Source organism: Bos grunniens, chromosome 11, assembly GCF_055505025.1.
Source record: "Bos grunniens cultivar Pamir isolate PY7600 chromosome 11, Bosgru_T2T1.0, whole genome shotgun sequence".
Classification (NCBI taxonomy): Eukaryota; Metazoa; Chordata; class Mammalia; order Artiodactyla; family Bovidae; genus Bos; species Bos grunniens.
Window position 1 is genome coordinate 11,707,362 of NC_141175.1, and position 24,561 is coordinate 11,731,922.

General features: G+C 42.0%; 1 protein-coding gene and 1 long non-coding RNA gene across 2 annotated transcripts in view; both read left to right on the plus strand.

Moving 5' to 3' along the window:
- Nucleotides 1-11: 11 nt before the first annotated feature.
- Nucleotides 12-4,408, plus strand: LOC147362539 (uncharacterized). Its single transcript, XR_015136349.1, has 4 exons — nt 12-130; nt 1,585-1,724; nt 2,659-2,896; nt 4,239-4,408. It is a non-coding gene; the product is annotated as an uncharacterized LOC147362539 (long non-coding RNA).
- A 1,547-nt stretch (nt 4,409-5,955) lies between these two features.
- The window catches only part of PPP6C (protein phosphatase 6 catalytic subunit), a 42,946-nt gene continuing 24,340 nt past the window's right edge, over nt 5,956-24,561 (plus strand). Inside the window, exon 1 of the mRNA XM_086325232.1 lies at nt 5,956-6,101. Within this exon, the coding sequence (XP_086181358.1) occupies nt 6,027-6,101 (75 nt within the window). The 5' untranslated portion in view covers nt 5,956-6,026. The remainder of the gene's footprint in view (nt 6,102-24,561) is intronic.

The following is a 24,561-nucleotide window of genomic DNA, read 5'->3' on the forward strand; positions in this document are numbered from 1 at the left end:
GGGCGGGTCTTAGACCTTCGCTCCTCCTCCAGACCCCGGAAGAGCGCGGCGGCCAACCGCTCCCAGCCTGGAGGACTGGGTCCCCGGGGCGCGCCCTTGGAAGGGAGCGTAAGGGGTCCTGGTGTCCCAGGTGAAGACCTGTTTGTGTATTTCTCCAGAGCTGAACTGGCCAGGTCTTCCTGCGGGCCCTACCTCCCCGGCGGAGTAAATAAGGCAGGGCTACTTGGAAACGATTTCCAAGCGAAACGCCAGGGGTTGGGCATCTGTTTAGGTGACCCAAATCCCCATGGGCTATCTTAAAGGAGCTAGGATATTTTCATTTCCAGCGGTTGTTAGAAATGGTTTCTGAAAGGGAGAGTTGAGGGTGCTTTCCCGGGTGTAAATTTCTCTGCGCGATCTTTAGGCCAATTCAAGCTTTGGCGCTTTAAAAAGCTGACTCATTCCACAATTAGCATTTGTAACTCTGGCAGGCACTATGCTGAACCTGCAAGGAGATCAAACCAGTCAATCCTAAAGGAAATCAACCCTGAATATTTATTCATTGGAAGGACCGATGCTGAAGTTGAAGCTGGAATACTTGGGACACCTGATGCGAAGAACCAACTCATTGGAAAAGACCCTACTCATTGGAAAAGACCCTGATTCTGGGAAAGATTGAGGGCAGGAGGAGAAGGGGAGGACAGAGGATGAGATGGTTGGATGGCATCATTGACTCAATGGACATGAGTTTGAGCATGTTGGTGAGTTGGTGATGGACAGATAAGCCTGGCTTGCTGCAGTCCATGGGGTTGCAAATGAGCATCCGAACAACAACAGTGCTGAACCAGGCAAACTTGCCCCCTGGCCTCTTGGAGTTTACAGTCTTAACTAGAGAGAGACGGAAGGAAGGAGGGAGGGAGATGAAACAGAAAAACCAATAACTAGGTACATTCATAAAAAGTGCAAGGAACAAAAAGTTCATCAAGAAGAGTATCTATTCTCATGGAAGTTACTCTTCTTTGGCCCCATTGTCACCGGTCTGTAAAATGGAGCTAATAAGATTTCTGTCACAAGGCTATGGTGAGGAATACACGAGCTAATGTATATAAAGTGCTTAGTGCCCAGTGACTGACACAGAGCTTGTTCAGTGTTTAGCCGCTGAGTCGTGTCTGACTCTGCCTCCCTGTAACTGCAGTATGCCAGGCCTCCCTGTCCTGCACCATCTCCCAGAGTTTGTTCAAACTCATGTCCATTGAGTCCACGATGCCATCCAACCATCTCATCCTCTGCTGCCCCCTTCTTCTCCTGTCCGTAATCTTTCTCAGTATCAGGGTCTTTTCCAATGAGTTGGCACTTTGCATCAGATGGCCAAAATATTGGAGCTTCAGCATCAGTCCTTCCAATGAATATTCAGGGTTGATTCCTTTAGAAATGACTGGTTTGATCTCCTTGCATTCAAGGGACTCTCAAGAGTCTTCTCCAGCACCACAATTCGAAAGTGTCTGTAAAATGTAATGCTATTCCTAGCTGTAAATGAACTCTAGACACCAGTCCTGAGTTAGAAGTGTTCATCTGCATTATTGTTGGTCTCTTTCATAACCACAGGTTGCCGGTGGTTTTCCAGAAACTGGAGAGCTGGTTCAACTGTGTCTATGTTCCTGAGAAACCCACAATCAGGAAGATTGAGTTATATCCTGGGAACTGGAAGAAAACAGCTAAGGAAGGAAACCACAGAAGCTCCTGTGGTACAGAGCTTCAAACTATGCTAGCAGAGTGGGAAGCGGACAGACGTACTTGGGGTCACATCCAGGCTCCAGTGCTAACCATCTGAACTTGGCATCTGGCAAGTTCATTATCCTCTCTGAGCTCTAGGTTCTTCATGTCTAAAATGGAAATAGTAAATTATCTACCTCAAAGAGGGAGTAGTTGAGAGTTAATAGTACAGGTGAAAGACCAGCTTGGTAAATCTTTTTGCTACTAGAATCTGTAACAGACATATTTATTTACTGGCCACACTTTGTGGCATGTGGGAGCTTAGTTCCCTGAGGGACTGAACCGATGCCGCCTGTAGTGGAAGCGTGGACTCTTAACCAGCGTATTGCTAGGGAAGTCCTTCCAGCAAAAATTTATTGACAAAATGGAATTTGCAGTCTGCAGCTCTCTCTACAGCTCATGTATCTATTCCAAACACCTGGAGTCTTTGTGAGTTCCCTTATTAATGGAGGAATTTCCATGACTGCCAAAGAGGAGTTTCCTTCTCTCCTTCAGGAAACAAAACTAAAGGCCAGGTTGGCCCTGCCATATGTCCATGTGCATGTAGATGGAGATTTCTGCTCATAGCTGCAAATTGCTCTGGTGTTCCTTGTGTCTTTGAGATAAATCTGTTTCAAGGTGCCATGCTGGAGTTGCACATAAACAAGAAAAATTGGAAGAGGTTTGTGGGCAAAATAGCAACCAGTTTTCTTTTTATTATTGGAGTATAACTGCTTTACAATGTTCTGTTAGTTTTTGCTGTACAACAAAGTGAATCAGCTATTAATATATGTATGCATATATCCCCTTTCTCTTGAGCCTCCCTCCCACCCTGATACAACCAGTTTTCATTGTGGGACCTGTGCTTTCAGACTAGAAATTACATTTCAGAAAGGTTGGAAATAACTTTTTTTTTTTTTTTTGGAGAGAACTTTTGAGATCTATTTGTAAACTGGAAGTTGAGGCCCAGAGAAGTTAAAATGACTAACCCACTGAAATGGCAGAACCAGGAGCCCAGATCTCCTGTTTTGTGCAAGGAAGACTAAGAACATATTCCAGTCAGCAAGCTCTGTACTCTCTGTCGCAAACCACTCAGTGTGCCCGTCAACTCTTCTAAGAACTCATCCAACACTGAGACTGTCAAGAGTGAGTTTTTCTGAATGAGGTGAGTCTGCCAGGAGGGAGCTTCTAACTGCCAGACAATTTGGTAATGTGAGGACTGCCTCTTATTTTCACTGGAAGGGGATACCATCTGCCTTCATTACCTACCCGTTCACTGACTTATCAACAAGGGAAGCAATGAGGCTCATGGCACCTTCCTTTCAAGCATTTTATTGTTTTAAAGAATGTTCATATCCATCTCCCTGTTTTTCTCCCTTTCCAATTCTGAGAAGAAACCTTTTTTTTAATTTTAAAAAATATTTATTTATTTGCCTGTGCAGAGTCTTAGTTGCAGTATGCGGGAACTAGTTCTTCGACCAGAGGACCAGAGAGTGAACCTGGGTCCCCTGCCCTGGGAGTGTGACGTCTTAGCCACTGGACCACCAGGGAAGTCCCTGAGGAGAAATCTTGAATAGGATTAATTCCCAGCTACTGAGGTTCAAAGATAAAAAGTGAAATGTCAGTTTTTTCAAAGAGGACTGTAAAAAAAAAGAAAAGTCAAACACCAATAACATCTTTTCCTCTTTTGGGATTTTTTTTTTTCTTCAAAAAATTCTGAGCCTATTATCTCTATACTCCCCACCCAAAGTCATGGTCATCTTTTTTTAAAATGTTTATTTATTTGGCTGTACCAGGTCTTAGTTGCAGCATGCAGGATCTTCTATCTTCGTCATGGCATGCAAGAGCTTTAGTTGCGGCATATGAATCTTGGGTTGTGGTGTGTGGAATCTGGTTCTCTAACCAGGGATGGAACCAGGGCCCCTGCATTAGGAGCATGGTCTTAGCCACTGGACCACCAAGGAAGTCTCCTGCTTAAAGTCTTATATGGTACCTCTTTAGAAAGACCTTTTCTGCTCAGCCAATATTCAGAGCTAACACCTTGCACTCACTGTACACAACATTGTTTTAAACCCTTTCTATATACCAACTCTATTAAACTTCAGTACAAGCCTAGAAGATAAGTATTCTTTTTTCCTCCACATATTGAGGGAGAAGGTAAGTATTCTTATTCGCTCCCTATGAAGCAAGCACTGTTATTATCTCCACATTGGACCTGAGAAAACTGGAGCACAGAAAGGATAGATAACTTTGCCAAAGTCACACAGGGAGTATTAGAACCTGGGTTTGAACTCTAGCCATTTGGTGCTAGAGTCTGCACACCTGATGTCCATATGTTGCCAACATAACATAGGCCTCTTCTATTCCATTTTTCTTACTCGTGGCACCCCATTTTCTCCCTTTTTACCATGAATTATACTTTGCAATTAATTCTTGCTCATTTATTTTTGTTATTAGAATGTATTACCCATAGGGCAGGAATCTTACATGTTTCATTTATATCATAGGTGTGTGCCTGCTAAGTCACTTCAGTCGTGTGTAACTCTGTGACCCTATGGAGTGTAGCCCGCCAGGCTCCTCTATCCATGGATTCTCCAGGCAAGAATACTGGAGTGGGTTGCCATGCCCTTCTCCAGGGTCACAGGTACTATATTAATTGAATAAATGAAGAAATGTATGCTTGTGGGTGCCATTCTGCAACAAACTTTTAAGGATTAATTTTACTTTGAAACAATTTCATACTTAAAGAACAGTTACAAGAATAATACAAAGAACTTCACCCAGATACCTCAATAAAATTTAGCTAGATGTCATCAAAATACACTTTAGGGCCAGAGGATCGATCCAGGATGACTTGAACAACAAATATTTCTGGAGGACCTGCTATTATTGGGTTATAGAGCTGTCTCCTAACTGGTCTTTCAGCCGCAGTTGCTGCCTCCTAGTCTTACACAGCAGCCAGAGCCATCCTTTTAAAACAAGTTAGATCGTTACTTCTCTGCTCAAAAGTCTGCAATAATTCCTCATTGCATGAAAAGTAAAAAATCAGTGTTCTTTTCTCTCATCTCCTCTCCCACTCCTCTCACCTTGATCCAACCACACTAATCTTGCCATTTTCCTAAGATTCTAGACATGCTTTTTTTTTTTAATCGTAGAGTCTCTGCATCAGCTGTCTTTGTAATTTTTATCAAGTAACTACAGAGCTATCTCCTCTGCTTCTTTGTTGGTTCCTAAACATGCATCACTACATCTCCTTTACTCTGCTGTGTACTTTTTTCCCCCTAGCAGTTACCACTTTCTAATATACTCTACAGTTATTTACTATAGTTATTGTTCTGCCTCCTTTACTAGAATATAGATACACGATGAGAGGATATCTTTTTCTATTTTGTTTGCTGGATACCCCAGGCACCTACAGGGTACCTAGCACATAAGAAGGGTTAATAGCTGTTGAGTGAAGAAATGTTGAAGGTGTACTAAGTGCCAGGTCCTGATTTAGGTGCTGAGGCTACAATAAAGAAACTCTCAGCCCTCGTGGGCCACGCAGACCTATTCCAGTCTTGGCTCTCCCGCCTATCCCTGTGAGAGCTGGACAAGTTACGTAACCTCTCTGAGCCTTCCTTTCCTATCAAGTGTTATGAAGATTAGACAGAAAAACAGCATCTGTATAGCATTTGGCATAAGAAGAGTTTAAACATTTGTTTCCTTTCTTGCCAGACTGGAAAGTTGGTAGCCTGACATCTCTGCCAAAGGTTTATTTAGGCAAGGTTTTCATACTGCCTTGGCAACCGTGCAAACAGGTTACTCTCTGGCCAGGCTTACCCGATTTTTAATTGAAGATATTCTGGCGAAGAGAATGCTTAAAAGCGTAGGAATGAGAAACCAGGGAATGGCTAACGTCACCTGCTTCGCCGTTTTGCATCGTTAAAGCCCCCCTGGGTCCCCAAAGAGGTGAAAGTCAAGACGAAGAGAAGGAAAGGAAAAGAGGACCAGCTAGCCACTACAGAAAACTACAAATCCCAGCACTCCCTGCGGCAGATAACTACGGGTCTCAGCGGGTTCCGAACTCCGGACCCAGGGGGCCTCTGGGGGGGCCTGCAGCCTGGGTTCAGCGGGAGAGGGCGTGGGGCGTGTCGAGGCAGTGGGGAAAATCGGGTCAAGCTTGACGCCGCTGCGCAGACGCCTCTCACGGGCCGGACGTGACGTAGGGAGGGTTCCGGCTTCGGCCTCCGCCGCTGCCGCCGCTAGTACCGCCGCGGATACCGCCGCCGCCGTCGGGGCTTCTTACTTCTAAAATGGCGCCCCTGGACTTGGACAAGTACGTGGAGATAGCGCGGCTATGCAAATACCTACCGGAGAACGACTTGAAGGTAAGCCCGGCCGAGGCGGGAGCGCTGCTTTCGGGGCTCGCCCCTTCCGGCAGTGGGGCGCCCGCCGGCCCGCCCTTCCTCTCTCCGCGGGACCCCCCGGCGGCATCTCGTCCCATTAGGGTGGAGGGCCTAACGCGATGTGAGGAGACCGGGTCCGACTTGGTGTCACGCGGGGGGCGGGGGGAGCCCGAGACCTCCCGAATGCTGTCCCGGTCCTCTCGGCGGGGATCCCGAGGGATGTCGCGGCCTCTGCCCCCGGGTTTCCCCCTCAGCCCTCACGGCTTTGCTTGCAAGGCACCTCTTCTTTTACCCCGATTTCGGCTCTCGCGCCCCGGGGTCATCCACTCCGGGGGCGGTGACGGGAGCGCGGGGTGGCCGGCGTCTGACAGGAGATGTCGCCGGCTCCCGGAACGTAGCCCCAGTGTGTTCAGGGACCTGAGGAATGGGTATGGGAAGGGGCAGGTGGGGGACCGGACGGTCTGGTGGTGATGCGAGAACGTCAAGTCGTCCCTCTTTCCCGGGAGCTTCTCCCAGTTACTTTCTGAGAGTGTTGGTTTTCTCCTGATAATTCCAATATGAACCCGTTTTCGAGTACATCGTTGGGCTATAGTTTAAGTGGATAAAGTAGGGGGCTGTCAATAAATACAAATACTTTTCTGTCAAGTCCACCCTCCCCCGAAATCTCTTCTTAGCTCAAGATTGCATTTTCTGAGTTTTCCAAGGGAGGAGAGTTGTTCCTTGTACTGCTGAGTCCAAGTAACAGTAAACCTCTGTTTGAGTAAAGGAATGAGTATAAGAATAAAGGAATGTAAGTCTTTGGGCTACTGCTCTTTTTGACAAGTGTTTCTTTGCGTTTGTTAAAACCACTTCTTAAGCGACCAGCAGTTTTTAGCCGTTCCTGCTAGTGCCTGTTTTTTTGTTCATTTAAGTTGATTTGTTGTGTGCTAAGTGGGTAAACTGTTGATAGTTTTGAGTTCATTTTATTCTTTAAGCTATGAGTTTAAAGCAGTTTATCTTTGTGAGTTTTCTTCTCTTAAGGAAGATACTACTTTTTTTTTTCATCTTTTGGTACAGGAGAGTTGAACGTCTGTTAACAGTATGCAAAATGCTTGAGGCCACAGGAGCTGTTGTGAATATAACTTATTTGTACTTAGATGTTAATTATATGTGCTATTTGATAGGGATGTCATTCTTGTCCATTTCCCCCTTTTTTAGCAGGATAATTTAATTAAAACAGGGACAAAGCCAGTAATAATAAAAATTAACTTTTATGCTCTTTTTTTTAAAAGTTAGTTTTATTTATTTGTTTGGCTGTGCCATGTCTTAGTTGCAGCATGTGGGGTCTTTAGTCGTGGCATACAAACTGCTAGTTGTGGCATGTGGATCTAGTTCCTTGACCAGGGATTGAACCCAGGCCTCCTGCATTGGGTGCCACTGGATTACTAGGGAAGTCCCTAACTTTCATGCTCTTATGACAGTAGTTTTGAAGCTTCTTTCCGCTGTATGACTTTTTAGGAAACAGGAATTTTCCTAAGAAGAAAAAAAAAAAGGAAAAACAAAGCAAAACATTGCAACCCAGTTCGTTAGAAAACTAACCAGTTGTCTTTTAGTAGCATTGTTGATTCCATTGGCGAAGTTGACTTTTGCATGTCCGTGAGATGAAGTGGCGTTTTCTGTTCTTTAGCAGTTTTAACCTTTATGTTTATAATGAGTAAGGTGTTGCTTATTATGAAACATATCTTGATCTTGGGTATTGAAATGATAGGAAAGATAGGTCAGCTGAATTTTCTTTAGACCTCTTAGTTTTATAAACATCAGATTTCCTTCCCAGCCTAAAATAATGTATTTGTTAAACCATTTCATTTCCCTTTGAAGCACAATGGGACTGTACTTAGCGTGTATCTGTTTCCTAGTAAATTCCTCCCCACAATACTAGAAAAAAAAAGAATTCTAAATTTTTCTATGTAAGTAGAGGCTTTTCTTCTTTGTCTTGAAAATATTCTTATCAGATTAATTTTCTTGTGCTGCATCTCTGGTGTATTTAAAGAAATTTAATTCTGTTTCTCCCTCTTGGCATGAAGTGCAAACTAAAATTAGGTGGGCCAAGAAAGTATTCCAGGAGCATTTCTTCTGAAGCTTTAAAGCCAAAATAAAATATTCTATCAAAGGAAGAAAAGAAATCATTGGGGCCACTTAATGATCATTATGGAAAAGTTTTGTTCTGGTAGGAAAATAGAAATTTACCTGTGTTTTGAATTGACTGGAAGTTGGAGATACTAAATAAAATAATAAATGCATAGGATGTTCTAGATCTAATCATGATCTCTCCGTATCTACCTTGGAAGTGGTCAGATCACTAGTCCTGGATCAAAAGTACATAACTGTTTTAAGAAATAAGGATGATACGTGAAAGTGTGCGGACCACAGGGTAAGCTTTCTTAAAAAAAGAGTTCATGTGATTCTCACCCACTATAAAGATTTCAGAGAGGATCATAGAAGACACAGATTTCATATCTGGCCAAGTGGAAGAAGGAATGATAACAGACAGGCTTACCGAATACTTACACTTAAATATTTTGGCATGAGAAAGGATCTGTAAAGTGGAGATTGTCTGATCTCTCTGACAATTCTTAAAAGTGCCATGTAAGTAAAGAAATGGCACACCCAGTTGACATTCAGTTCTTTCTTTTTTTACTGAAGATCTGAAGACGATTTCTGTAGTCGGGGTTGGGAGAATCCTAGTGTCTGCGTCAGACATACAACGCAGAAATAGTAACCATGTCTATGGATTAATAATTTAATGCAATCTTTTTTGGAGCTCACTTTTATGTTTACTCTGAGCCATCTGTTTTTCATGTAAGACCACCTGCTCTGCAAAGGTGTACCTCTGTTTGAAATGCCTCCATGAAGCCTCAGAGAATCCTCCCTTGCTTTTTTCTGAGATTTGATGGAGAACCTTTTGCACCTCCTTGTGTCGGCCTCTGTCTAATTTAATAGATTCTCATATGTGGTAGTCATGATCCTTCTAGGCCTGAAGCCTGTTAGTCTTGCCACTCACCTTATTGCCTGTCTTATTGATCATTCTGTTTACCTGAGTTATTTGGTTTTGCATATTATCTTTTCAGGTATTGCAAGGAAAACTGAACGCAGTACAGCAGTTAGGGATAGACCATGGCTTTGTATAGGGCTAAAATAGTGTTTTCAAGACCTTTTCTGATAATGCTTGGCATTTTGTCTTGTCTTTTTGGCCATAGAATCACATTCTCTCAGATCTTCTGAAAACAGTCTGTAGTAGTGCTGTCTAATAGAAAGAAAATGCTCATAAATGTGAGTGTCAAATTATATTTACATTTTTATTATTTTATTTTATTTTTTTACTTTTATTTTTAAACTTTACATAATTGTATTAGTTTTGCCAAATTTATTTACATTTTTAAAAGTAAAAACATATACAGGTGAAATCCATTTTTAGTAGTATTTTATTTAATGCAATTTCAACATGTAATTAATATAAAATAACTAGTGTAATATCTTGTCTTTTTTGTATTAAATCTATGAAATGTGATATACATTTTACATTTATGTTAGTAACACATCCCAATTTGGATCAGCCACACTTTAGGTGCTCAGTAGCTACATGTGGCAGTAGGTTTCCTATGGGACAGTGCACGCTGCTAATGACTCCCCAGCCCCTTTTCTAGAATTTCAGAACTGAGAATCAGTGTTTACCTAGTTCTGTATCCTCACTTCGCTGACGAGAAACTGAGCTTCGTAGAGTTCATGATCTGCCTGAGGCTGTCCAACTAATAAGGAATTAAGTTTGAAAGCCTCTTTGTGCAGAGCTCTTTCTGATATAGTTAATAACCTTTTTAGGGTGGCAAGTAGCATATTTTTCTAAATACTGTATGTCTTCCACTTCATCACCTTCTTTTACTTTCCATTCTGAGCACATTGGAGTACTCTCTTCTGACTATGTGCCTCGTACTTCCCTGCATCTTTGCGTCTGCTGAGTCTCTTTCTTTCACCTACTTACTTAATACTTACATGGCAGAGATGTTAAATTATTTAATATTGTGTAAGTTGGGTATTAACATTTGCCCCATTTTACAGACAGGTAACTCAAACAACAGACAAGTAACTTTTCAAGTCATATAGCTAGTAATAAGTAAGTGGAGAAGCTGGGATGCAAACCTAGGGAGTCTGGCACTAGGGTTCACATCCATAACTACCACTTATGCTTCCTTTATACAACACCCTTTATGCCCCTTTGTTTTATTTTGAAAAATAGTAATTGTTTTGGTCTCATCACGTGGCTTGTGGCATCTTAGTTCCCTCACCGGAGGCTGAACCAGGTCCACAGCATGAGAGAGCCGAGTCCCAGCCGCTGGACTGCCAGGGAGTTCCCCTCCATGCCCCTTTTTAGCTCTAGCTCACATGTCACTTTCTCCATGTAGGGCTCCTGGATTCCGCAGTCAGAATGATTAGTAATGGTTAGAATTTACACAGCTACTTAATTTTCAGAGCACCGTTCTGTCCATTCTACCACTGTGATACAACAGATATCAGAGCCAGGACTTGATAAGGTTTACGTGATTTTTGCCCTAGTGAGTCAGCAGAGTACATATCTGAATTTATTTGCTATTAAAAATTTCCATTCTCGAATTTCCTGGCTCAGTGCTTTCACTGCCAGGGTCTGGGTTCAGTCCCTGGTTGGGGAACTAAGATCCTGCAAGACACTTGAGATCCTGCAAGACACTTGGCAAGGCCAGAAAAAAGAAATTCCATTCTTTTTCTATACTGACCTTTGCCCCATAGCACTTTCTGTTCCATTTTACTACCATTTGTATGGTTCTTTCTTGTATGATGGTAAGTATACCTGTCTTCACCATTAGATTACCAGCTTTATGAAGGGCCAGGATCCTATCTTGTTTATTTTGGTATTCTCTACAGTCTTAAACACTACCTTGTATGTACTGCTTTACAACAAACATTTCTTTAAATGTCCCCTTGTGTCAAATAGTATTCTCTGTGGATTCTTGAGAGAGAATTTGGTACTTCTCAATGTCTTTGAGGGGCTTTCAGTATAGTAAAGGAGGTAGAAGGGTAAACAAGTGATCATTGCAGCGTGTGGTAGCGCTAAAATAGAGAGCTGTTCATCATATCAGAGAACATAGACGAAGCAGCATCTAACTCTCAAGCACAGATAGTTTCACAAAAGGAGGAGCAATGAGAGAATGAGCCGAGTTTTTTCAGGTAGACAAAACAGGAAGGAAAGAACATGAAGCAGAAGAAATACCGTGTACAGTGGTATAGCTTAATCCCCAAGAACACAACTCGAAGTAGTTTGGTATGGCTGGAGGCGGTGCAGCGAAGACAGGCAGAGGCCACATCTTGGAAGACTTAGGCTGATACACGTGGATTTTTATCTTTTAGATGGATAAACACTTCCAAAAGTTTTTTTTTTTTTTTAATATTTGTTTACTTATTTGGCTCTGCTGTGTCTTCGTTGTAGCATATGGGATCTAGTTCCCTGACCAGTGATTGAACCCGGGTCCCCCGCATTGGGAGTGCAAAGTCCTAGCCACTGGGCCACCAGGGAAGTCCCTTGAAATGTTTTTATATTTTAGGGAAAAACAAATAATCATACTATGACTATGTGCTGTCTTTTAAAAGATGGCTAACTAAAAAAGTAAGTTGAAAGAAAACCATTTGAAGGATACACTATTGTATACAGTAGGAATGTGACAAAATCAGAGATGATATCTGAATGGAATTTGGGAAACACTGCATAGACAGAAAACAACCTTAGAGGAGTGTCCTCGAAAGGTTTTTGAAGGAGACAGTGACAGGTTTTAGAAATATTCTGGCAGCATTGTGGACTTTGGACTGGAATGAGAGAAAAATGTCATCGAAGCAGTAGACCAGGTGACACGAGAGCTTTAGAAGTAAGCCAGTGTCAAGTGGTTGTGGTGTTTAAAAGGACATGAAGAAGGTATAATAGGACCTGTTGACAGAGTATATATCTGGGTTATGAGAGAGGAGTTCAGGGTAATCTCTTAGTTCCTGGCATGGATTACTTAGTAAATACAATACCTGGATTAAGGAATACAAGGGAATTTGGTTTGGGTCATACTGAACTGGAGATGCTGCCAAGCCAAGACACTGAGTTAGAAATGTTGAGAAGACTGTTGGATCAGTTATGTAGTAGCCATTCATTGATTGCCAAATGTGCTGCAGACATTATTCTAATGTATTAAACTCACGAGAAAGGTCTAGATCAATTGTTCCTAATTGGAGGTGATAGTGCCCCCCGCAAGAGGATATTTGGCAATGTCTGAAGACATTTTTAGATTTTCACAGCTGGGGTTGCTGTGGCTATCTAGTGGATGTAGGGGCCAGATGTTGCTCAGTCAGTCACTCAGTCATGTCCGACTCTTTGCAACCCCATGGGACTGCAGCACGCCAGGCTTTCCTGTCCATCACCCACTCCCTGGAGCTTGCTCAAACTCATGTCCATTGAGTCGGTGATGCCATCCAACCATCTCATCTTCTGTCGTCCCCTTCTCCTCCTGCACTCAATCTTTCCCAGCATCAGGGTCTTTTCCAGTGAGTCAGTTCTTCACATCAGGTGGCCAGAGTATTGGAGGTTCAGCTTCAGCATCAGTCCTTCCAATGAATATTCAGGATTGATTTCCTTGAGGATTGACTGGTTTGATCTCCTTGCTGTCTAAGGGACTCAAGTGTCTTCTCTAACACCATGGTTCAAAAGCATCAATTCTTCTGCGATCAGCTTTCTTTATAGTCCACCTCTCATATCCATACATGACTACTGGGAAAATCATAGTTTTGACTAGATGTATCTTTGTCTAGTCAAGGCTATGGTTTTTCCTGTGGTCATGTATGGATGTGAGAGTTGGACTGTGAAGAAGGCTGAGCACCGAAGAATTGATGCTTTTGAACTGTGGTGTTGGAGAAGACTCTTCAGAGTCCCTTGGACTGCAAGGAGATCCAACCAGTCCATTCTGAAGGAGATCAGTCCTGGGATTTCTTTGGAAGGAATGATGCTGAAGCTGAAACTCCAGTACTTTGGCCACTTCATGCAAAGAGTTGACTCATTGGAAAAGACTCTGATGCTGGGAGGGATTGGGGGCAGGAGGAGAAGGGGACGACAGAGGATGAGATGGCTGGATGGCATCACTGACTCGATGGACGTGAGTCTCAGTGAACTCCAGGAGTTGGTGATGGACAAGGAGGCCTGGTGTGCTGCGATTCACGGGGTCGCGAAGAGTCGGACACGACTGAGTGACTGATCTGATCTGATCTTTGTCGGCAGAGTAGTGTCTCTGCTTTTTAATATGCTGTCTAGGTTGGTCATAGCTTTTCTTCCAAGGAGCAAGCGTTTTTTAACTTCATGGCTGCAGTCACTATCTGCAGTGATTTTAGAGCCCAAGAAAAAGTCTGTCACTGTTTTCCATTGTTTCCCCATCTATTTGCCATGAAGTTATGGGACTGGATGGCATGATCTTTGTTTTTTGAATGTTGAGTTTTAAGCCAACTTTTTCACTCTCCTCTTGCACTTTCATCAAGAGGCTCTTCAATTCCTCTTCACTTTCTGTCATAAGGGTGGTGTCATCTGCATATCTGAGGTTATTGATATTTCTCCCGCAGTCTTGATTCTAGCATGTGCTTCATTCAGCCTGGCATTTTACATGATGTATTCTGCATATAAGTTGAATAAGCAGTGACAGTATACAGCCTTGATGTACTCCTTTCCCAATTTGGAACCAGTCTGTTGTTCCATGTCCAGTTCTAACTGTTGCTTCTTGACCTGCATACAGATTTCTCAGGAGGCAGGTAAGGTGGTCTGGTATTCCCATCTCTTTAATTTTCCACAGTTTGTTGTGATCTACACAGTCAAAGACTTTAGCATCGTCAATGAAGCAGAAGTAGATGTTTTTCTGGAATTCTCTTGCTCTTTTGATGATCCAACGGATGTTGGCAATTTGATCGTTAGTTCCTTTGCCTTTTCTAAATCCAGCTTGAAAATCTGGAAGTTCTTGGTTCATGTCCTGTTGAAGCATAGCTTGGAGAATTTTGAGCATTACTTTGCTAGCATGTGAAATGAGTGCAGTTGTGCGGTAGTTTGAGCATTCTTTGGCATTGCCTTTCTTTGGGATTGGAATGAAAACTGACCTTTTCCAGTCCTGTGGCCACTGCTGAGTTTTCCAAATTTGCTGGTGTACTAAGTACAGCACTTTCACAGCATCATCTTTTAGGATTTGAAACAACTCAACTGAAATTCCATCATCTCTACTAGTTTTGTTCGTAGTGATGCTTCCTAAGGCCCTCTTGACTTCGCATTCCAGGATGTCTGGCTCTAGGTGAGTGATCACACCATCATGGTTATCTGGGTCATTAAGATCATTTTTATATAGTTTTTCTGTGTATTCCTGCCACCTCTTCTTAATATCTTCTGCTTCTGGTAGCTCCATATCGTTTCTGTCCTTTATTGTGCCCATCTTTGCATGAAATGTTCCATTGGTATCTAATTTTCTTGAAGAGATCTGTAGTCTTTCCCATTCTATTGTTTTCCTCTGTTCTTTGCATTGATGACTGAAGAAGGCTTTCTTTCTTTCTTTTTTTTTTTTTTGAGGGAGGCTTTCTTATCTTGCTGTCCTTGCTATTCTTTGGAACTCTGCATTCAGATGGGTGTATCTTTCCTTTTCTCCTTTGCCTTTTGCTTCTCTTCTTTTCTCAGCTATTTGTAAGGCCTCCTCAGATAACCATTTTACCTTTTTGCATTTCTTTTTCTTGGGGATGGTTTTGATCACAGCCTCCTGTACAAAGTCATGAACCTTTGTCCATAGTTCTTCAGGCAGTCTATCAGCTTTAATTCCTTGAATCTATTTGTCACTTCCACTCTGTATTCATAAGGGGTTTGATTTAACCCCTTTCTTCAATTTAAGTCTGAATTTGGCAATAAGGAGTTCATGATCAGAGCCACAGTCAAGTCCCGGTCTTGTTTTTGCTGACTGTATAGTGCTTCTCCATCTTTGGTTGTAAAGAATATAATCAGTCTGATTTTGGTATTGACCATCTGGTGATGTCCTTGTGTAGAGTAGTCTCTTGTGTTGTTGGAAAAAGGTGTGACCAGTGCTTTCTCTTGGCAAAACTCTGTTAGCCTTTGCCCTGCTTCATTTTATAGTCAAAGGATAAACTTGCCTGGTACTCCCAGTGTCTGTTGACTTCCTACTTTTACATTCTAATCCCCTATAATGAAGAGCACATCGTTTTTTGGTGTTAGTTCTAGAGGGTCTTGTAGGTCTTCATAGAACCAGTCAGCTTCAGCTTTTGGCATTATTAGTTGGGGCATAGACTTGGATTACTGTGATATTGAATGATTTGCCTTGGAAACGAACAGAGAACATTCTGTCATTTTTGAGATTGCACCCAAGCTCTGCATTTTAACTCTTACTGACTGTGAGGGCTACTGCATTTCTTCTAAGGGATTCTTGCCCGCAGTAGTAGATATAATGGTCATTTGAATTAAATTCACCCATTCTGGTCCATTTTAGTTCACTGATTCCTAAAATGTTGATGTTCATTCTTGCTATCTTCTGTTTGACCACTTCCAATTTACCTTGATTCATGGACCTAACATTCCAGGTTCCTGTGCAGTGTTGTTCTTTACAGCATCGGACTTTATTTCCATCACACGTCACATACACATATCGGTGGTGTTTTCGCTTTGGCTCCATCCCTTCAATCTTTCTGGAGTTACTTCTCCACTCTTCTCCAGTAATATATTTGGCATCTACTCACTGGGGGAGTTCATCTTCCAGTGTCATATCTTTTTGCCTTCTCATACTGTTTATGGGGTTCTCAAGGCAAGAATACCAAAGTGGTTTGCCATTCCCTTTTCCAGTGGGCCACATTTTGTCACAACTCTCCAGCATGGCCCGTCTGTCCTGGGTGGCCCTACGCAGCATGGCAGGACAGCAGACCCCTACGACAAAGAACTACCAGGAGTGCCATGGTTGAGAAACTCCGGTTTTTACTCAAGATACAGATATTTCCTTATGGATTGTAAGAGTGTGGATGTCATTATCATCTTGGATTTCCACTCTTCATTCCCAGTGATTTGTATTCTAGTAGAGACTCTATTCAAAGGCTGTATAAAATATAATCTTAGATTTTTGTTTCTTAAGAAATTTTATAAATCCCAGTATGTGAAAGTAAATAAAGGAAATAGTATGTTTTATATAACAAGATCAGCTAAACAAAGAATTACAAAAATTTAAAACCTACGGTATTTGAGGGAACAGGGGGACAAGCAGAGGATGGAATGGATCTGTAAACAGGTATCTGGAGGAAAAGGTAAAGGAGGGAGAAAAGCTCTGCTAAGAATGGGCCCATGAACCTGTACTTACTACTATTATTAATTTTGGGCCATACCTCACATTATAGGAAACTTTGCTGAGCAGGGATGGAACGTGTGCCCCCTGCAGTGGAAGTGCAGAATCCCAACCACTGGACTTCAGGGAAGTCCCAACCTCTGCTTTTTCAGGGATTAGGGATTAATTAGTCACTGTGGGGAGAAATGGATAGTTTGCCCTAAATTTGGGATAAGATTAAGAATCTTGCCTCAGTGACTGTTTGGGGCAGTAAAAGAGAAACCAGGCTTCCTACAAACCAGGCAGCAAAACAAATCTGTGAGGGACTGTGGAGGAGCTTCTCCCGTGGCAGGGCTGGGCTCTGTGAGGCCACTGTGTGCGTCGTTTACTGACATACGTAAAACTTGTACTGAGATTTCACAGACTACTTATTTTTATGTGTGCTTGACATGAATTTATAAGCTGCTGCTGAACTGGAGAGATGAGAGGCATGGCTTTGGCTTAGAGGCTTAGTGCTCTAAATCCTCGGTTGGGACTGCAGAAGTGGCAGTTACAGGAGACAGCTGTTCCTGTACTCAAGTTCGTGTGCCTGGCCCCGGGTTGGAGATGCTGCCTAAGTGGTTCACATGGTTCCCTGGACACTCACGACTTTTGAGATTGGCAGGGTTTCACAGTGATGCTCTTTAGCTTATGGTCTGCTGTTATTCTCAGATCAGCGCTGGGAGGTATGGGCCGGTCACCAGGGGTGACTTGCAGTTCAGGAGCCACTATGGGTCAGGAGACCCGTCATATTTGGGTGCAGATTCTGGCACATTCATAATGGGAGCTGTGGAGTCCCTCATGAATCTGTGCTGTGATTAGTTTCAGAATGTTAAATGAGAACTCACTTTGTTCTAAAAAAGATACAGAGTGCTTTACAAAGAAGCATTCAATATAGCAAGAGAAGTTATTTTTAGAATAAGTAAGAAAAATGAGACAGAGAAAATAAAGATAGGAACTAGGGGCCAGTTGTAAAAGTAAGAAAAGTACGGGTAAAATAAAAGCTGTGATGATCAAGTTACTTCTTTGAGATTCAGAAAGATGGAAACTGATCAATTAAAAAAATTTACAGAGTCTGTAAGATGATAAAAAATCATCTCAGGGAAATCACGTCTATTCCTGATAGAAGAAGCACAGGGACATTCCTCCGCCAGTCCTCCTTGAAGGCAGCTGTTTAATCACAACATCCTATGCACCTTGTTTATAGTCCCCACAATGACAACCTCAGTAGGGGACTGTTTCCTAGTCCTTTACTGCATACAGGCTGATGGCATGACATTAAAGTACAATTTGGGAAAAAGCAATTGAGGAAGGAAGCAGTGTAAGGCAGGGTGAGGACAGGCCTCTCTAGAGGACAGTCTGGCTTAATTCACCAAGTTGATAAGTAGGCTGGTTTGTTTGGGTAACATCTTAATATCTGCCCTTAAAGGGATGTATGGGTTCCCAGGTGGCTTAGTGGTGTAGAACCTGCCTGCCAAGGCAGGAGACATGGGTTCGATCCCTGAGTCAGGAAGATCCCTTGGAGAAGGAAATGGCAAGTTGCTCCAGTATTCTTTTCTGGGGAATCCCATGGACAGAGGAACCTGGCAGGCTACAGTCCATGGGGTTGTGAAGAGTGGGACAACAACAACAAATGCTGTATTACGTGTGGGCTTTGACCTTCACTGTTGAAAGTTAGGCCTGTTCTTAAAAGATGTGAAACCTGAAAGAGAGACTCAGTGGGACAAGTGCCTGAGAACGTCCTGGCAACAAACAGAAAACTCTGCCCACTCTTGTACAAATTACAGCAAAACAGTTCTGCAGGTACCTTGGTGGAATTCCCTTTGAGGAGGCTTGGTGAGTGTACCTGAAAAAAATCGCAAATACTGAGTAAGGCATTAGATCTAAGAAAGGTGGGTGAGTTCCTGAGATGTTTTCTTTTAAAAATTGTATAGTTTCAGTATAAAACTCTTAGAGGAAAACATAGGCAGAACACTCAGTGACCTAAATCAAAGACCCTCTATGACCCACCTCCTAGAGTAATGAAAATAAAAACAAAAGTAAACAAGTGCGACCTGATTAAACTTAAAAGCTTTTGCGTAGCAAAGGAAACTATAAGCAAAGTGAAAAGACAACCCTTAGAATGGGAGAAACTAACAGCAAGTGAAACAACTGACAAAGGATTAATTTCTAAAATATACAAGCAGCTCATACAACTCAATACCAGAAAAACAAACAACCCAGTCAAAAAGTCAAAAAAGACCTAAACAGACATTTCTCCAAAGAAGACATACAGATGATTAACAAACACATAAAAAGATGTTCAACATCGTTCATTATTCAGATCAGATCACATCAAATCAGTTGCTCAGTCATGTCCGACTCTTTGCAACCCCATGAATCGCAGTACGCCAGGCCTCCCTGTCCATCACCAACTCCCGGAGTTCACTGAGACTCAGGTCCATCGAGTCAGTGATGCCATCCAGCCATCTCATCCTCTGTCGTCCCCTTCTCCTCCTGCCCCCAGTCCCTTCCAGCATCAGAGTCTTTTCCAATGAGTCAACTCTTCGCATGAGGTGGCCAAAGTACTGGAGTTTCAGCTTCAGCATCATTCCTTCCAAAGAAATCCCAGGGCTGATCTCCTTCAGAATGGACTGGCTGGATCTCCTTGCAGTCCAAGGGACTCTGAAGAGTCTTCTCCAACACCACAGTTCAAAAGCATCAATTCTTCGGCACTCAGCCTTCTTCACAGTCCAACTCTCACATCCATACATGACCACAGGAAAAACCATAGCCTTGACTAGACGGACCTTTGTTGGCAAAGTAATGTCTCTGCTTTTGAATATGCTATCTAGGTTGGTCATAACTTTTCTTCCAAGAAGTAAGGATCTTTTAATTTCATGGCTGCAGTCACCATCTGCAGTGGTTTTGGAGCCCAGAAAAATAAAGTCTGACACTATTTCCACTGTTTCCCCATCTATTTCCCATGAAGTGATGGGACTAGATGCCATGATCTTCGTTTTCTGAATGTTGAGCTTTAAGCCACGTTTTTCACTCTCCACTTTCACTTTCATCAAGAAGCTTTTTAGTTCCTCTTCACTTTCTGCCATAAGGGTGGTGTCATCTGCATATCTGAGGTTATTGATATTTCTCCCGGCAATCTTGATTCCAGCTTGTGCTACTTCCAGCCCGGCATTTCTCATGATGTATTCTGCATATAAGTTAAATAAGCAGGGTGACAATATACAGCCTTGACGTACTTCTTTTCCTATTTGGAACCAGTCTGTTGTTCCATGTCCAGTTCGAACTGTTGCTTCCTGACCTGTATACAGATTTCTCAAGAGGCAGGTCAGATGGTCTGGTATTCCCATCTCTTTCAGAATTTCCTACAGTTTATTGTGATCCACACAGTCAAAGGCTTTGGCATAGTCAATAAAGCAGAAATAGATGTTTTTCTGGAACTCTCTTGCTTTTTCCATGACCCAGCAGATGTTGGCAATTTGGTCTCTGGTTCCTCTGCCTTTTCTAAAACCAGCTTGAACATCAGGAAGTTCATGGTTCACATATTGCTGAAGCCTGGCTTGAGCATTACTTTACTAGTGTGTGAGATGAGTGCAGTTGTGTGGTAGTTTGAGCATTCTTTGGCATTGCCTTTCTTTGGGACTGGAATGAAAACTGACCTTTTCCAGTCCTGTGGCCACTGCTGAGTTTTCCAAATTTGCTGGCATATTGAGTGCAGCACTTTCACAGCATCATCTTTCAGGATTTGAAATAGCTCAACTGGAATTCCATCACCTCCACTACCTTTGTTCTTAGCGATGCTTTCTAAGGCCCACTTGACTTCGCATTCCAGGATGTCTGGCTCTAGGTCGTTATTAGAGAAATGCAAATCAAAACTGCAATGAGATATCACCTCACACCGGTCAGAATGGCCGTCATCAAAAAGTCTACCAACAATAACTGCTGGAGAGGATGTGGAGAAAAGGGAACGCTCTTGCACTGTTGGTGGGAATGTTAATTGATACAGCCACCGTGGAAGACGATATGGAGATTTCTTAAAAAACAAGGAATAAAACCACCATATGACCCAGCAATCCCACTCCTAGGCATATACCCTGCTGCTGCTGCTGCTAAGTCGCTTCAGTCGTGTCTGACTCTATGCGACCCCATAGACAGCAGCCCACCAGGCTCCCCTGTCCCTGGGATTCTCCAGGCAAGAACACTGGAGTGGGTTGCCATTTCCTTTTCCAGTGCGTGAAAGTGAAAAGTGACAGTGAAGTCGCTCAATCGTGTCTGACTCTTGGCGACCCCATGGAGTGCAGGCCTACCAGGCTCCTCAATCCATGGAATTTTCCAGGCAAGAACACTGGAGTGGGGTGCCATTTCCTTCTCCCTGAGGAAACCAAAATTGAAAAAGACACATGTATCCCATTGTTCATTGCAGCACTATTTACAATAGCTAGACCATGGAAGCAACCTGGATGTCCATCAACAGATGAATGGATAAGGAAGTTGTGGTACATATACACAACGCAATACACAATGGAATATTACTCAACCATAAAAAGGAACACATTTGAGTCAGTTCTAATGAGGTAGATAAACCTAGAGCCTGTTATACAGAGTGAAGTAAGCCAGAAAGAGAAAGATAAATATTGTATACTCAGGCAATGGCAGCCCACTCCAGTACTCTTGCCTGGAAAATCGCATGGATGGAGGAGCCTGGTGGGCTGCAGTCCATGGGGTCACTAAGAGTTGGGCACGACTGAGCGACTTCACTTTGACTTTTCGCTTTCATGCATTGGAGAAGGAAATGGCAACCCACTCCAGTGTTCTTGCCTGGAGAATCCCAGGGACGGGGGAGCCTGGTGGGCTGCCGTCTATGGGGTTGCACAGAGTCGGACACGACTGAAGCGACTTAGCAGCAGCAGCATGCATATATACGGAATCTAGAAAAATGGCAGCAGTGGAGAAACAGACATAGAAAATAGACTTATGGACATGGGGAGACGGGAGGAGAGGGTGAGATGTATGGAGAGAGTAACAGGGAAACTTACCATATGTAAAATAGATAGCCAAGGGGAATTTGCTGTATGGCTCAGGAAGCTCAAACAGGGGTTCTGTAGGCACCTAGAGGGGTGGGATGGGGTGGGAGATAGGAGGGAAGTTCAAAAGGGAAGGGATATATGTATACTGATATCCCCTCTGATTCATGTTGAGGTTTGACAGAAAACAAAATTCTGTAAAGCAGTTATCCTTCAATTAAAAAATGAATAAATTTTAAAAAATTGCATGGTCAGAAACTATATTTAAAAGTATAAGTTGCTTCTCTACTAGGCTAACTTAGAAAGAGTAGTGCTCTGTATTCTGACTGATTGAGAAGGGAGGTTGTGATGGAATGCTATAAAAAAAGTATAGGCCAATCATGGCATATTTGTTCTTTGGAACCATCCTTAAGCTAGACGTAAGTGAGTTAGGGTTTAAAAAAATGCAAAATGTAAACTTTGGGAGCTAATTACAAATAATAAGAAATTATATATCACAAGTCTACTGGATTAAAATAGAAATAGGTTGCTGTACAACATTGATCTTTTGAGAATGGAAGGACAGCTACCTCAATCCACAAGAAGTAGATTGAGTGGTTAAGATCAAGGTGTAATTATTATTTTTAAATAGGTAGTATATATTACTAATTAAAAAGTAATAGCTTTATGAGACATAATTCACATAAAATAAAATTTTAAAGTATATAATTCAGTGGGTTTTTTTTCTCTACTGGGTTTTAGTATATTTACAGAGTTGTGCAACCATTGCCATAATCAATGTTAGAACGTTTTTATCACCCCACAGAGAAACTATACCCATTAATAGAAATTCCCCATTTCCCCTTACCTCAAACCTCAGCCCTAAGCAACCACTAATCTATTCTGTATCTTTTTTGTTTGTTTTTAAAGTTTATATGTATATATTTTTACCACTTTTATTTATTTTTTTAATCAAATAATTGCTTTACAGAATTTTGTGGTTTTCTGTCATACATCAACAAGAATCCGCCATAGGTACACCCACGTTCCTTCCCTCCCTCTCTCCTGTTTCCCTCCCCTCTTATGAATTTGCCTTTTCTAGACATTTCAGGTAAATTGAATCATATATTATGTGGCCTTTTGCGACTAGCTTATTTAGCATATTTTCAAGATTCATCTATGTTGTAACATGTATCTGAACTTTATTTCTTTCTGTGGCTGAATGATATTTCATTGTATGGATATACCACATTTTCTTAATCCATTCATCTGTTGATAGACATGAGTTGTTTCCCCCTTTTGACTACGGTGAATAATGCTGCAGTGAACATGGGTGTACAAGTGTCTGTTCAAGTTCCTGCTTTCAGTTCTTTGGGTGTGTACCCAGAAGTGGACTTGCTGGGTCACGTGGTAATTCTGTGTTTAGTGTTTGAGGAACTGCCAAACTCTTTTCCAAAGTGGTTGCACCATTTTATATTCCTACCAGCAATGTGTAAGGGTTCCAGTTTCTTCACATCTTTGCCAACACTTGTTATCTTTTGTCTTTAAAAAATTATAGCCATCCTGGTATGTGTAAAGTGGTATCCCGTTTTTTTTTAAAGTTTTATTTACTTTTGTTTATTTGACTGCATTGGGTCTTAGTTGCAGCATGTGGGATCTAGTTCCTTGACCAGGAATTGAACCCAGGCCCCCTGCGTTGGGAGTGCGGAGTCTTAGCTACTGGACCACCAGGGAAATCCCCCCATTTTGGTTTTGATTTATATTTATTTTCCTTATGACTAGTGATATTGAACATCCATGTGGCTGTTGGCCATTTGTATTTCTTCTTTGGAAATGTATCCAAGTCCTTTGGCCATTTGAAAAATTTATTTATTTATTTGCCTGGCTGCCCCGGGTCTTAGTTGTGGCACACAAGGTCTTTGACCTTCACTGCAGCGTGCTGGATCTTTAGATGTGGCATGTGCTATCTGCTTCCCTGACCAGGGGCGGAACCTGGGCCCCTTGCATTGGGAGCACAGTCTTCCACTGGACCACCAGGGAAGTCACCTCGTATTTTTTAAGTTAGTTTGTCTTTTTGTTGTTGAATTGTAGGAGTTCTTTATATATTCTGGGTATTAAACTCCTATCAGATAAATGATTTCCAAATATTTTCTCCCATTCTACAGGTTATCTTTTAACTTTGTTGATAATGTCCTTTGATGCACACAATTTTTTTATTTTGATGAAGTTTTATTTTTTCTTTTATTGCTCATGCTTAAATCCAGGATCATGAAGATTTATCCCTATGTTTTTTTCTAAGAGTTTAATAGTTCTTAGCATTTATATTTACGTCATTGATCCATTTTGAGTTAATTTTTGTATATGATGTGAGGTAGGGGTCCAGCTTCGTTCTTTTGTGGAAATCCAGTTGTCTTAGCACCCTCTGTTGAAAATATTGTTCTTCCTGGTAACATTTTTAACAATTTTTTTTGTATAGATAATACATTGATATGGTTCCAAACTTAAACAGTGTAAAAGACTATATAAAAGTTACATCTTCCTCCCATTCTTGCCTCCTACCACCCAGTCACCCAGTTCCCTTCCTCATATTGGATAGCCAGTATAAGGATTCTTATGGATCCTTCCAGAAACAACAGTTTAGGCATGACAAGTAAATATAAGCAAGCGTGTGTATTTATGTGTGTGTATACTATATATATTTTGCTTTAACAAAGGAGGTAGCATATGTGTTATTCTACATTTTTTCAATTAAGGCTCTTTTCTTTTCTTTTTTTTTTTTAATTTTATTTTTTAACTTTACAATATTGTATTGGTTTTGCCATATATCGAAATGAATCCGCCACAGGTATACATGTGTTCCCCATCCTGAACCCCCCTCCCACCTCCCCCTCTTTACCCTCCCTCTGGGTCGTCCTAGTGCACCAGCCCCAAGCATCCAGTATTGTGCATCGAACCTGGACTGGCGACTCATTTCATATATGATATTATACATATTTCAATACCATTCTCCCAAATCATCCCACC